This window comes from Bison bison, unplaced genomic scaffold, assembly GCF_000754665.1.
Source record: "Bison bison bison isolate TAMUID 2011002044 unplaced genomic scaffold, Bison_UMD1.0 scf7180017864043, whole genome shotgun sequence".
NCBI classification, from domain to species: domain Eukaryota; kingdom Metazoa; phylum Chordata; class Mammalia; order Artiodactyla; family Bovidae; genus Bison; species Bison bison.
This window is the reverse complement of record NW_011494615.1, coordinates 291,490-303,559: the sequence shown is the minus strand read 5'-3', so window position 1 is coordinate 303,559 and position 12,070 is coordinate 291,490. Positions and strand designations below refer to the sequence as shown.

The 12,070-nt window shown below is 54.3% G+C and overlaps 2 protein-coding genes across 2 annotated transcripts in view; both read right to left on the bottom strand.

The window, feature by feature from the left end:
• HHATL (hedgehog acyltransferase-like) overlaps positions 1 to 6,608 on the bottom strand; it is a 16,704-nt gene extending 10,096 nt beyond the window's left edge. Inside the window, exons 1-2 of the mRNA XM_010835427.1 lie at positions 6,603 to 6,608; positions 2,593 to 2,596 (exon numbers count right to left, since the gene is read on the bottom strand). The gene's annotated coding sequence lies outside the window, so the exon portion shown is untranslated. The remainder of the gene's footprint in view (positions 1 to 2,592; positions 2,597 to 6,602) is intronic.
• CCDC13 (coiled-coil domain containing 13) overlaps positions 4,330 to 12,070 on the bottom strand; it is a 33,385-nt gene continuing 25,644 nt past the window's right edge. The window contains exons 13-16 of the mRNA XM_010835431.1: positions 11,713 to 11,835; positions 7,838 to 7,992; positions 5,749 to 5,863; positions 4,330 to 5,181 (exon numbers count right to left, since the gene is read on the bottom strand). Of these exons, the coding sequence (XP_010833733.1) occupies positions 5,022 to 5,181; positions 5,749 to 5,863; positions 7,838 to 7,992; positions 11,713 to 11,835 (553 nt within the window). The 3' untranslated portion in view covers positions 4,330 to 5,021. The remainder of the gene's footprint in view (positions 5,182 to 5,748; positions 5,864 to 7,837; positions 7,993 to 11,712; positions 11,836 to 12,070) is intronic.

Genomic DNA, 12,070 nt, shown 5'->3' with positions numbered 1-12,070 from the left:
CAGAAGGGGTGGCCACTGGCATCGGCTCTCGCCGGGACACCTGGACCTCTCTTCAACCTGCCTTCCCTGGTCCATAGAGCCTGTGTCTCCCTCTCACTGCTCGCCAGGACTCCCCTCTTCCAGGAAGCCTTCCAGGTGGCCCCTGCTGACCTCGTCAGGCTTGTGAGCTCTGCCCTGCCTTGCCACACTCACACCATGCACGCACTCTGATGATCAGCTCCATGAATTTCGGCACACACCTTTACGTGTGAATTCTCAGGGCACCCACACCTAGCTCCCTGCGCTGGTCCATTTTAGCATGTAGAGTCCTGCCTGGCCAGGCATCAGTGCAGGGGGGGAGTGGAACTGGAACTGACAAGAGCGATGTGAACCCCATACCCCGACCCTGTCCCACAGGGAGCTGCCAGGTGGAGGGCTGCTAGCAGGGTCACTTGAGTGGGTCCTCGAGTGTAGGCACCCAGCAGTGCTCCCAACCAACTGGGACTCCTCTGGGGGAGACAGGACTCTCATTCTGGGAAGGGGTAGCCAAGGCCTCAAACCAGCCAACGTGATACAGAGGGATATCCTGAGGGCCACTCCACCCCAGCTCCAGAGCTCAGTGGGTCGGACGGATACGTGGGTGGATGCCAGACCCCAGAGTTCCCTGCTGGGTAGTGTGCCAGGGCCCCTCACAGCCTCCTTAAGGCCAGTGCCACCCAGTGATCCAGCCACTCTGGGATCCTTTGGGGCGAGGATCTCAGTCTGTGAGGGTCTGTTTGTGCATGTGCCAGGGGGGCAGAGTCTGGGGGCAGAAGGAGCTGTGTGATGGTAATCTGTCAAGGATAGGTCCTGGGACCCATGCCGATCCCCAACCCCAGTCATAGGCTCAGCTGAGACTAGAGGAGGAAGGGGTGCTCTCCTCCCTCTACCCCCAGCAGGGGCACTTCCAGGGCCTGAGCAAGGCCTGGGCGGGAGAGTCCCCTACCTTTCCATATACCTTAAGGCAACAAGCTCCCTCCCAGCACGCACTCCCCAGAGTGACACGGAGCCTGGCATGCCTGGTCCCTGGCTTGGAGAAGCATGAGTGGTGATTCCTGCCCTGTAAGGGGCTGGGTAGTGGCTCCAGTCATGGATCACAAATGCTAGAGGAGGCCAGCATCAGGCAAGGCTGCCTAAGCCAGACTAGGGCGGGCTTCCTGGAGGACGTGGGACACCTGAGCAGAGTCCTGAGGCAGAGGCAGTGATGGTTAGAGGAGAAACGAGTTAATCACAGTAGCCAGGCATGGTTGTAAGACAGTACAAGGATTAACTCTTTTTAATGTCACCACAATCCCTAGGGAAGGGGTGGTTACCATCTTTCCTAGTTGACAGAAAAGGAAACTGACGTACGAGGAGGTTAGAATCAGCTGTTGGGTCAACTGCATAAGCTTCTGGAGCTGGGTGCCCTGCAGGAGCAGGAAGCCAGCACACCCACACCCGTGCTGGCTGAGACAAGCCTGGGCCAGCCATCCAGCTGGTGCCCTTGTGAGGCTCAAAGAGAACGACTCTGGGAAGCAGATGGGGTGGTCTGGCTTCACCATTCAGAAGCCAGGTGCAGCCTGCCCGACTTGAGCCTGAGCTCCGCCTTGCTGGCGATCTACTTCTCTGAGCCTCAGGTGCTCCTCTGTAAATGGGCACCCTGCCAGGCCTGACCTCACTGGATTCCTGGGGGGATTCGACAACTCCCTCCATGGCCAGGGCTGGCTCACTGGACTGCTCATAGAGAGAAGCTGTTAAGAGAGATGGAGACCTCTTGCTCACTCCAGAGGCCCGGACAGGCAGCACTCACACACAGCAGGTCCACCAGGCGAGCCCCACATGGTGGAGTCTGTCGGCAGCTTGATGGGGTGGACGGCAGGTGGGTGGAGGGCTAGGGAGGCCTCTTGGACCTCAGGTTAGACAGCCTGAGGCCAGCTCCTCCCTGCATGAGGGGTGCCAAGGGGAGGGCGCCTGGCACCCACAAAACGAGGGGCAGGAAGTGATTGGCCTAGGATCAGCAGGGGCCACTGGGAAAGATGGGCAGGGGGCCAACTCTCTCAAGTGTCAGAGTCCTTTTTATTTGTTTCTGGTTGCTGCTCATAGTAAAAATTTGGGTAAAGTGTGTGTGTGTGTGTGTAAGGCTCAGGGACTGTAGGAGATAGGATGTATGTGCAGGCACTGCCTGTGAAGATGGAGCAGGTGGGCAAACGCTTCTTTGTATAGGGTATGGGGGCCCAGAGGAGTCCTCCGGAGGGCCAGGGACAGTGGGATATGTCTGGGGCTTGAATCAGCCTGAGCCAGATGCAACCTTATTCAGCTCAGCTCTGGTGCCCCAGAGGCCCCCACAGGGACAGTGGCCAAGCCCCACCCATGACTCAGCCAGGTCTCACCTGTCAGTGTTGGAACCTGAGCACCCAGGCCCACAGCCCACGGTGCGGCCAAGGACAGTCCTCACGTGAGGCCTCTCCATCCTTGGCCTCTTTGTTTGTTGCACTATCCAGGCACCTGTCTCCTATTCCCATCACCGTGTGGCTCTGGGCAGGGACTTCAGTGTTCCCATCTGTGGGAGAAAAGTCCAGCCCACCGGCTACCCACCTGCCTGAGGGCGGGGGAGGTCCTCCTCAGGGACAGGCACTGCTGCTCAGGAGGGGCCAAGGGCACTCACCTGGACAGACTAGGTTGTCCCACTCCCCACCCGGCCCACCTGGGTTAGATCCTTCAGGGCCCCGTCCTTGTCCCTTTTGACAACACTTTATTCTCCTGGGCCTTCCCCTTCCACCCTCTCCCATCCATACCTCAGGGAGAGTAGAAGGATGGCCCCCGCCCCACTCAGACCTGGCCAATGAGCCTGGAAGCCAGAGGGATGGTGGGAGGCTCTGAGGTGCAGTTTTCTGTCTCTGTCTCCCCCAATCCCACCCCACCTCTTCCTGCCCCATCAGGGCCCTCCATTTCCCACGCCTCTTTGACCAGACCAGCAGCTCTCTAAAAGCAGCAGCAACAAGTCAGGCTCACCTCTGGGTCCCTAACAGGCCTGGACAGGCTGGCATGCTGTTGGCATGCAGTGACTACTTGATGGCCAGCTGGCTGGGTACATGGTGGCCTGGGAATCTGTCTCCCCAGCTGGTCTGGGGCTTCTAGGATCTCAGGGGCCGAGTCTACCTTGCCCGGCCCCCCCTTACCTGGGGCAGTGGAGCTGCTCGACAAGTATTTGTGGAACTAATAGAGGAGATACTGAGGGCTGAGATTTATTGAGTGCTTACTGTGTGCCATCCACTGTGCCAGCACTTGGCACCTTTTAATTCAGTGAGTCCTGAAGAGGGATTCTGCTGGGGGAGTGGAGCAGACCTCTAAGCTGGCCCCTCCGTGTATGTGTGTGTGTTTAGAGGTAGATAAAATGGCAACCCACTCCAGTGTTCTTGCCTGGAGAATCCCAGGGATGGGGGAGCCTGGTGGGCTGCCGTCTATGGGGTCGCACAGAGTCAGACACGACCGAAGCGACTTAGCAGCAGCAGCAGCAGTACCTTCCTGCTAGAGAAGACCAGTCACTTGTGTTACTTGTGCAGTGACTCACATAGGCGGCGTACATACTGTGAAAACCCCCTCCTCAGGGAAAGTCATCCACAGCTTCCTGGACCCTGCCTGTTGGAGCTCTTCTTCAGGGATGGGGCTGAGGAGGGAGTCCATGCTGGCCCCCTACTTGGAGCCGACCCTGGATGGGGTGACAGGTCTAGAGACCTCAGCAAGTGTAGTGAAGGCAATCAGGATGAAGGGCCCCTCAGGTTTCCTGGGCAGGAAGTTTTTCTCTGATGCTACTTGAAGGGAAAGGGCCAGGCAGGACCCGTGAGCGTGGAGTCAGCACCGTCTTTTGGCACATGTGTATACATATGATTCATGCTCCCAAGTCTCGGGATTTGTGTGTGTCTGTGTCTTTGTGTAGGCCCATGTGAGCAGAGATGTGGCTACCCTCCATGGAGCCACCCCTCCCCATGACAGTAGTGGAGGGGGTGACCCTGTGGTTGTCACCGAGGGGCCTGGAGCTCTCCTGCAGCAGCCCTCCCAGCTCAGCCCTGTGCCGTGGGGAGGGAGGTACACTCTTCCTTTGCCTGGACCCACTGCCTCAAAATCCTCTTGCTGGCCTTGCCTCTGCCCTCTGCCGCCAGTGCCCACCAGCAAAAAGAGGTGCCTCTTGGAATAGCTGGTGGGGGGCAGAGCTGCCCAGTAGTGAGTAGCATGCCCACCCTGGGTAATCTGCTCAACTGGAGGCCCCGGCTTTTGGAGGCCTACAGGCCAGGGTTAAATATTAGTTCTGTGTCTTTCCATGAGCCTCAGTTTCTCCATCTGTAGAATAGGGTGACAACCACCTGGGTTATTGGAGAACTTGATGGGGGTCAGGTTTACACAGTAGATGCCCACTCACTGGGATCTGCAATGATCGTGAAAATAATCATTATTATTACAAACCTAAGGGTCTGAATCTAAGGAAGAGCCCTAAGGTGTGGGTTGGCAAGATGGCTAGGACCATAGTGCCCCCCGAGTCTGCAGAGGGAGGAATGCCCAAGATGGGGCCATGGTGTAGGATTGGCCTAGGGCTGTGAGGATGCTCTAGTGAGGGGGATGGAGTGTGGCTGGGTGGCTGGGGGCTGCTCCCAGCCCAGAGCCCTCTGCATGCTCCTGCACGTGTGGAGCCCTGTGGGCCTGCAGGGTCCCCTGCAGGGGACGGGGCAGTGAGCACCTGCCCAAGGGACTGCATCTGTTCGTCCACAGCTGGCGTCTCATCCCAGAGCTCTTGCTGATGCTGACAGGGTGTCGGTCTCCTTCCCTGCTGTGGCTAAGCATGCCCGGGGATATTGCCCTCCTGCCATGGGATATTGGCTCTGGTCACCTTTGAAGCGCCTCTTCTGGGAGCAAGGGCCCAGCTGGCTGTTTCAGGTTGGCTTCCAGGAGCAGATGGAGTCCTCAGATGGAGCCTCGTCCTCTCAAGGCCTAAGGCTGCCCTGTCCAGCCAGGCTGACGGGGCTGCCCTCCTAGTGCTTGTCTGCTTTCTGCTGCCGCAGGGCCTGCAGGAAAACCCCTTTCACCTGGTCCAGGGTCTCATGGTACATTCGGAAGTCCTCCTCCTTTCCCTGCAGGGCGTTGCCTAGGGCAGCCTTCAGCATTTCATTCTCCTCCACCTGGATGGCCAGCCTGGACCACACAGAGAGAGGGCTCAGCATGACTGAGCTGGCACGTGTGAGCACGTGTGCATGTTTGCGAAGGGCCCTGGGGCTGCCGGCATAGCTGCTCTTCACACTCAGGGTACTCTCTGACCAGTCCCCTCCTCTCAGGGACCCTCGGGGAATAATACCATCTGGGATTCCTCTCTGGGCCCACTCACAGCTGCTGGGCCTAGTGTCTGGTAGTTCTCCAAAATGTTGACTGCCTCAAGGCATGAGTACTAATTTATAGAGGTTCCCCTTTCTTCCTTTCCCACCACTGCATTTGACCTTAAAAAGTTTAAGTGAATGAGCAAAGTGGGTTCAGTAACCCACACATGATAAAGCTTTTCTTGGGACCATGAGATCTTTAGTCATGGTTGGGTCTCTCTGCCCCCTGATGGCCGGCCACTGAATGGCAGGCTTAGAACCCAGGACCCTGCGGGACCAGCCTTCTGGGCAAATAGAAGTCACAAGGGGAGCGATGTGATCCCTCTGCCTGTCAGGGCACCTCCACCCATGCAACATCACCCTTTTCAGAAAAAGGGGCAGGGAGCACCTGGTGGTCAGCTCCTCCATCTGGGATTCCATGGGCACACTGGAGAGCTGGGCGGAAGATGGGTCCTTCCTCTCACTTTCGCTCGGGTGGTGCCTGGTGTTAGAGGCAGGCAGACCTGTGGGACAGCAGTGGCTACTTTTTGTGATCCGGCCATGGCTCTGCGTTAGCACTTCCCCCTGCCCAACCCCGAACTGTCCACTTCCTGCTTTTCCACTTTATGAAACATTATACCTCCTTCAGGGTATAGGCTGCCTCCCTCCAGGCCCTGCTTTGTACTGAGATGGCTCCTCTTGTTAATGTTTCCATATTTGCATTTTACAAGTTTCTGGAAGTCAGCTGGGCCTGAGGTCTGGCCTGCAGGTTGGGTCTGAGTCTAGGTCATCGGACCTGATGCTCTCTTACCATTGGGCCCCTCACCTCCAGCTCTATCCATACGTATAGGGGATCCAGGGTGGCTGAGTCCAGGGGACAAAGAGTGCTCAGAAAAAGAAATCAGAGCCCACCCAGTGGGGAACTCCAGTACTATCACAGCATCAGAAAACCTCTGTGCTGAATAAGACCTCAGGGGCGGCCTGGTGCAGGGTAAGTCACCTGACATCAGCAGCCCTGGCTTTTACCTCCTGCTGTGTGGCCCCAGGTAAACCGTCAACTTCTCTGAGCTGGTCTCCTCACCTGTTTCATGAGGAGAATAGTTCTTGCCTCCAGAGCTCTGTGAGGCCACAGTGGATGCACGTCTGGCCCTCAAGGCCTGTGTGATGGAACCACCACCTCAGCACTTCATGACTTCCCTACCTCACTTCATATTCCCCTCCCCATGCTCCAGTCTCACTGCCTCCAAGCCCCCAGCCATGTACCCACCTCAGGGCCTTTGCACTTGTTCTTCCCGCTGGTATCTATGCCACATCCCCACCCCCTTCTGCTGTCTTTGCTCAGATGTCAGCTCATCAGTTAGGGTGACTGCTCCACAGAAATCAGCTGCTCTCCGTACCTCCTGTCCCCTTCCTCTTCTATGAGCCACAGCACCTGCCTCTATCTGACCTACCATCCTTTGCTGGTTTGTTTATGGTTCTCTTCCCCACTGGCATGGAACTGCCACAAGGGACCTCATTTCACAATCAGGCTTCCTATTGTATAGGTGCAGGGGTGTGCTGTGCCCCCCAGAGGGGTGCTGCATTTCCCAGGTCACAAGCAGCATGCACAGAAGCCACGTGGTCACTTTCTCTCCAGGCAGTTGCCCCTTCCTTGTCCAGGCAGTGCCAGAGTAGTTTTTCTTACTGTGGCTTAGCCCTCCCTAGTTGGAGGCTCGGCCAAGGAGGTAAGTCCAAGGTCTGGAGACACTGTATCCCTGAGGAACCTGTTCTGAGAGCTCAGCAGAGCTAAGCCCTGTACTCCTTCCCCAGCCTGTACTCTCAGCAGCTCCTGGAAGGCCCATGGAGTCTTGGCTCTGCTGGAGGGAAAAGGGCTTTACTCCTTCTCCGTGCCCTACTTCTGGCACATCCTACAGTGTTCTGATCTCACCTGCCCTGGGAGAAAAGATCTAAGTGTCCTTGGCTGGGGGAGGGGTACTGGGGTGTTGAGAGGCAGGGAAGTGGGGACAACCGTCCACGCCAGAACCCAGAGGGGTTGGGATAGAGCTATCAGAGAGAGGCAGACCCATCATCTCCTCACTGAAGATTCTCCCTCCCCAGAAATGGCTTCTGGCTCTGGCATCTCGCACCCCCACTGCCCCCACGAGATGCTGCCACTTGCGGTCCAGAGACTGTACCTTAAGAACCACTGTGTTAGAGCCATAGAACTGAACTTTTAGTTTAGGACACCTAAACTTCCCTCTGCAGCTGGTGTGGTCATGTGACTAGGATCTGGCCAATGGGATGAAAGCAGAAGTGACTTGTGGAACCTTAGGGTCCTGCCCTTGGAAGCTAAGGGGCTCAGGACAGAGGGTAGAGCCAGGCAGTAGCCCCTCCACCAGGGTGGAGCTCAGCCTGCCTCTGCTGCTGTGTGTGCTCTCCCCCAGCCCCCAGTCAGAACCAGGAGCCCCAGAGCACCGTCAGCCCACATGGCCCTGGGCCGGCCCCACCCCCAGCCCTACCTGTTTTGCTCCTGGGGGCTGCTCTCTGAGAGGCTGACATCCTGCCCGGCTCCAGGCGCATCTTCTCCAGGTGCTGCTCCAGCACCACGGCGCGATGCCGCTCTTCCTGCAGCCTCCTCTCTGACTCCAGAAGCTTGCTGTTCCTCTCCTCCACCCTGGTGATGAGAGAACAGGGGCCACCATACTCCCTGGCACCTGCTCAGACTCTCAGAGAGCTGGGCACGTCTTACACCGGTGGGCACAGGCTCCGTTCTTCCTTATTTTTATTGCAGTAACATAGATATGTGCATTTAAAAACCATATAGTTCTCTCTAAGCCTTAAAATGAAAAAAAAAAATGCAGCCTCTTCCCACCCCTACTCACTCCCAATTCCTGCTCTCTAGAAGCAACCACTTATACCGCTTTTAGCTGTTCCTTTCACTACTGCCATATTTCTACAGATGCTTATGCTGCTATTTTTTAAGGCTTAAATATAATCTTATGAGTATATCTTATGCAACATGAGATTTTAGTTTTATTTTGGTACTTTCTCCTCACCAAACAGAATCACCTCACCACTTCCCAATGTAGTTATATTACCCTTATTGGGGGCTGAATGAATGTTAGGTAGCGTATTTGTTTTCTATTGCTGCTGTAACAAATTACCACAGACTTAGCTTAAAACAATGCAGATTTATCACCCCATGGTTCTGTAAGTCAGAAGTTTAGCAGGTCCTGTTGGTTTCTCTGCTCCAGGTTTTATAAGCCAAAATCAAGGTGTTGGCTGAACTGGGCTCTTACCTGGAGTTTCTAGGAGAGAATCTGCTTCTAGGCTTGTCCACGTTGTTGGAAGGCTTCAGTTCCAGTTGAAGGACTAAAATCCCTGTTTCCTGTTGGTTTGTTGGCTGGGTGACTTTCAACTTTTAGAGACTACTGGGCCCTCTCCATCTGCAAAGCCAGCCGGGTACCCTTTTCATACTGTCTCTGACTTTTTCTGTAGCACCTCTCTGACTGACCCCAGATGGAGAAATTTCTCTGCTTTTAAGGGTTCAAGTGATTAGATTGGGTAATCCAGGATAATCTCCCTGTTTCAGGGTCCATGATGATTATTACATCTGCAAAGTCTCTTTTGCCATATAACATAAAGTATTCACAGGCACAAGAGTGGGGATGGAAGGACACAGGGAACAAAATCCTGTCTACCACAGGGGGTTACATTAGGACACTCAAGAGGCAGTATACTCATGATTACTTTTTTTTTTTCGGCCATGTCACACAGCATGTGGGATCTTAGTTCCCCAACCACAGATTGAACCGGGGCCCTCTGCAGTGGAAGCGCTCCAAGTCCCGACCACTAGACTACCGAAGAATTCTGGACATTTTCTTTCTTATTTGCTTGTTTTGCTTGGAGTTAGTGATTGCTTTCTGTTTGTTATTATGATTATTTATTATTTTCTATATACTTGTCATGAATTTATGGGCCTTCAAGTCCTTGTTATTTGGTTATTTCACCAAAGGATCTGATTATTTTCTCACTGAGTTTGAGGCTATGGTCCTTCTTATGGTGACGTGTGGCATTTCAGACTTTTGTGATACCAAAGGACTCTTTGAGGTTTCACCCCAGCAAAGGATCACATACACACATAGACCCATGCAAATCAGAGTGGGAACCTGGAGATGTAAGAACAGTGATGGAGGAAGCGTTCTTCCCACCATCCCACCTTCCCGGTGTTCTTCTTCCCTTCCTTCAAGAAGGAGCAGAATGCTAACAATTTTGAACAGAATACAACTACCAACACAGAACTGTATGCCAACACAGTATACAGCTACTAACACAACCTGTTAGTGTTGCGTTAGTTCCTTGAAACTAACAATGTTAGTTTCAGTGTTCCTTGTTACTTTGAATGTTCCTTGAAACTGTATTTGCTAAAGCAAATGACTAAAACAACCTAAAGGTGCATCAACAGGGGAAAGACCAAAGGTAACATATTCACACCATGGGATATGGTAGAATATGATGGAGTTGTGCTGCTCAACACAGTGGCTGCAGCCTCGTGTCCACATGTAGCCATTCAAATAAAAAGTCATGAAAATAAAATGTAAAATTCAGTTCCCAGAAGGTCTGGGTATCAGCTGAGAGAGAATCACACATGTGTGACTCTGAGAGTGTCTTTTGAATGTTGTACCCTAGGTCTCTTGCCTGCCCCACCCTCACCCCAGCCCTGCATGGAGAGGCCCTGGAAGATAAGGCGCTACATGGAGAGAGAGGCGACGTACACAACAGAGGCGCCCCTACCGAGCTAGCTGAATGGAGCATGTCCGTGATCCCGCTGGCATCATGTGAAGCAGGATTACCTAGGCTGCCCACAGAAGGGTAAGAAAAAATCAGTCATATTTGAGGCCACTAGGTCTGGGACGGTTTGTTAGGCAGCAGTAGATAACCGAGTCAGCTTGCTTCACACCGCACTGCCCCAGACTCAGGTGCAGCTCAAAGAAAACGGCAAAGAAAGCCATAACCGAGTATGTTTCTTCCCTTGGGTAGGCTGGAGGCTTGTGCTAGCCATTATATTTCAGTGACAGAAAAAGAATTTGTTACTTTTTCTTATTTGCTTGAGCATGTCTGAAATTCCTACCCTCTCTGTGTACATACTACTGAAAAGAAAATAAAGCTGATTACCCCTCACTGCTTAGGCAGTTGCCATCCCAGCACCTCAGCTCCTTTGGTGACTTACTCCATCTTTTCCTTTGGCAGTTTGCCCCTCCTCCACTTAATTTAATTTTTTTTTTTTTTTTTTGGCTGCAGTGTGTGGCATGCAGGATCTTAGTTCCCTCACCAGGGATCAAACCCATGCCCCCTGCAGTGGAAACATGGAGCTTTAACCACTGGGCCACCAGGAAAGTCCCAGCGTTCCTCCATTATGTGAGCACCTGGAGGTCCTTCCAGTAAGGGTGTCTGGCCTTTGTCCAGGGTTGACATGTGAGCCACCCAGGCCAGCTAGACCTTCTCTCCCAGGACCCACTGGCATAAGAACTGAAATCCACTGGGCATCATTCTCATGGCCCAGGAGAAGACTACTCCAGGGTTCCTGCTACCAATATCCCTGGACCTTCTTGGGCTCCTCTTCTGCCCTGCACATTGGAGACGGCCAGCACTTTCCCACTCTCCTTTCCCTTGAAGGAAAGGGAAGCCAGAATTGGTTTCTGTTGTCACCAAAGAGCCCTAACTGACATGTGACATGACCTGTTCAGGGAGATAATCAGCGGTATCCTTTGTATTTTTCAGTGTGGATGTCACATGGTTGGGCCATGTGTTGGCCTGGGCAGCCACAGTTCTTGCCAAAAGTATCACTTGAGAGAGGAACACTGGTTTATCCGAATAGAAATCTGTCAACAACCCCTTAGAGGAAACCAAACCCCTGGTCCACTGCCTCAGGCCACACGCTTCCCTCCCCCAACCAGGAAAGCCCCAGCTCCCATCTCTCGGTGACCCTTTTCCTCTTTGTTATTTCAGGCCTCAGTCTCGCCTGGAACTTCTTCCCACCGCAGCCTGCAGAGACACGGAGTGCAGTGCTGTGCTCATCCTAGATCTTTCTTACTGGTGAGTTGACTTGACTGATTTACCTACTTCAGAGTCCCTTCCTTGAGACTCCCACCTCACGGCCACGGCAGAACACAAGTGTGATGACGGGGCCCCGAGACTGAGGGGCACTCGGGGGGCACATGAGATGTGGCCGGGAAGGCCCGGGACCAACACTGTGGGAACCAAGCTCACCAGTGGGGTGGACCCAGGCACGGACACGGCCTGGCCTCTGTCCAAGAGGGATGCCCCTGGGTCAGGCTGCCTACCACCAGCCCGCCTGGGCCCACGAGAGTGTGTCCCTGGCTCCAGGCGTTACCGTTTCTGTAGGACGGTGACAAACTCCATGAGCCGGTCGCGCTCCACCTCGGCAGCCTGCCAGAGGGCCTTGAACTCCGTCACCTGTGTCTGCCAGCCTTTTTGTTCAGGGGAGTCCAAGAACCTGGGGACCAGGGTTGGGGGCAGAGGTCAGTTAAGGGTTACCTGAAGAGATGCTTATCCCTGTGAGGGTGGGAGGGACTGGAAGGACATTCACGGGTCCTCAAAGGGAACCAGAGAGAAGGAAGACAGTCCAGTCCCTTCTGGCCTCTTCCGCTGGCTTCTTCTCAGGCCTCCATTCCTGGCTCTGCTGAAATCTCTCGACCTCACTTAGCTGGCTCCAAAGCCATTCCCCACCA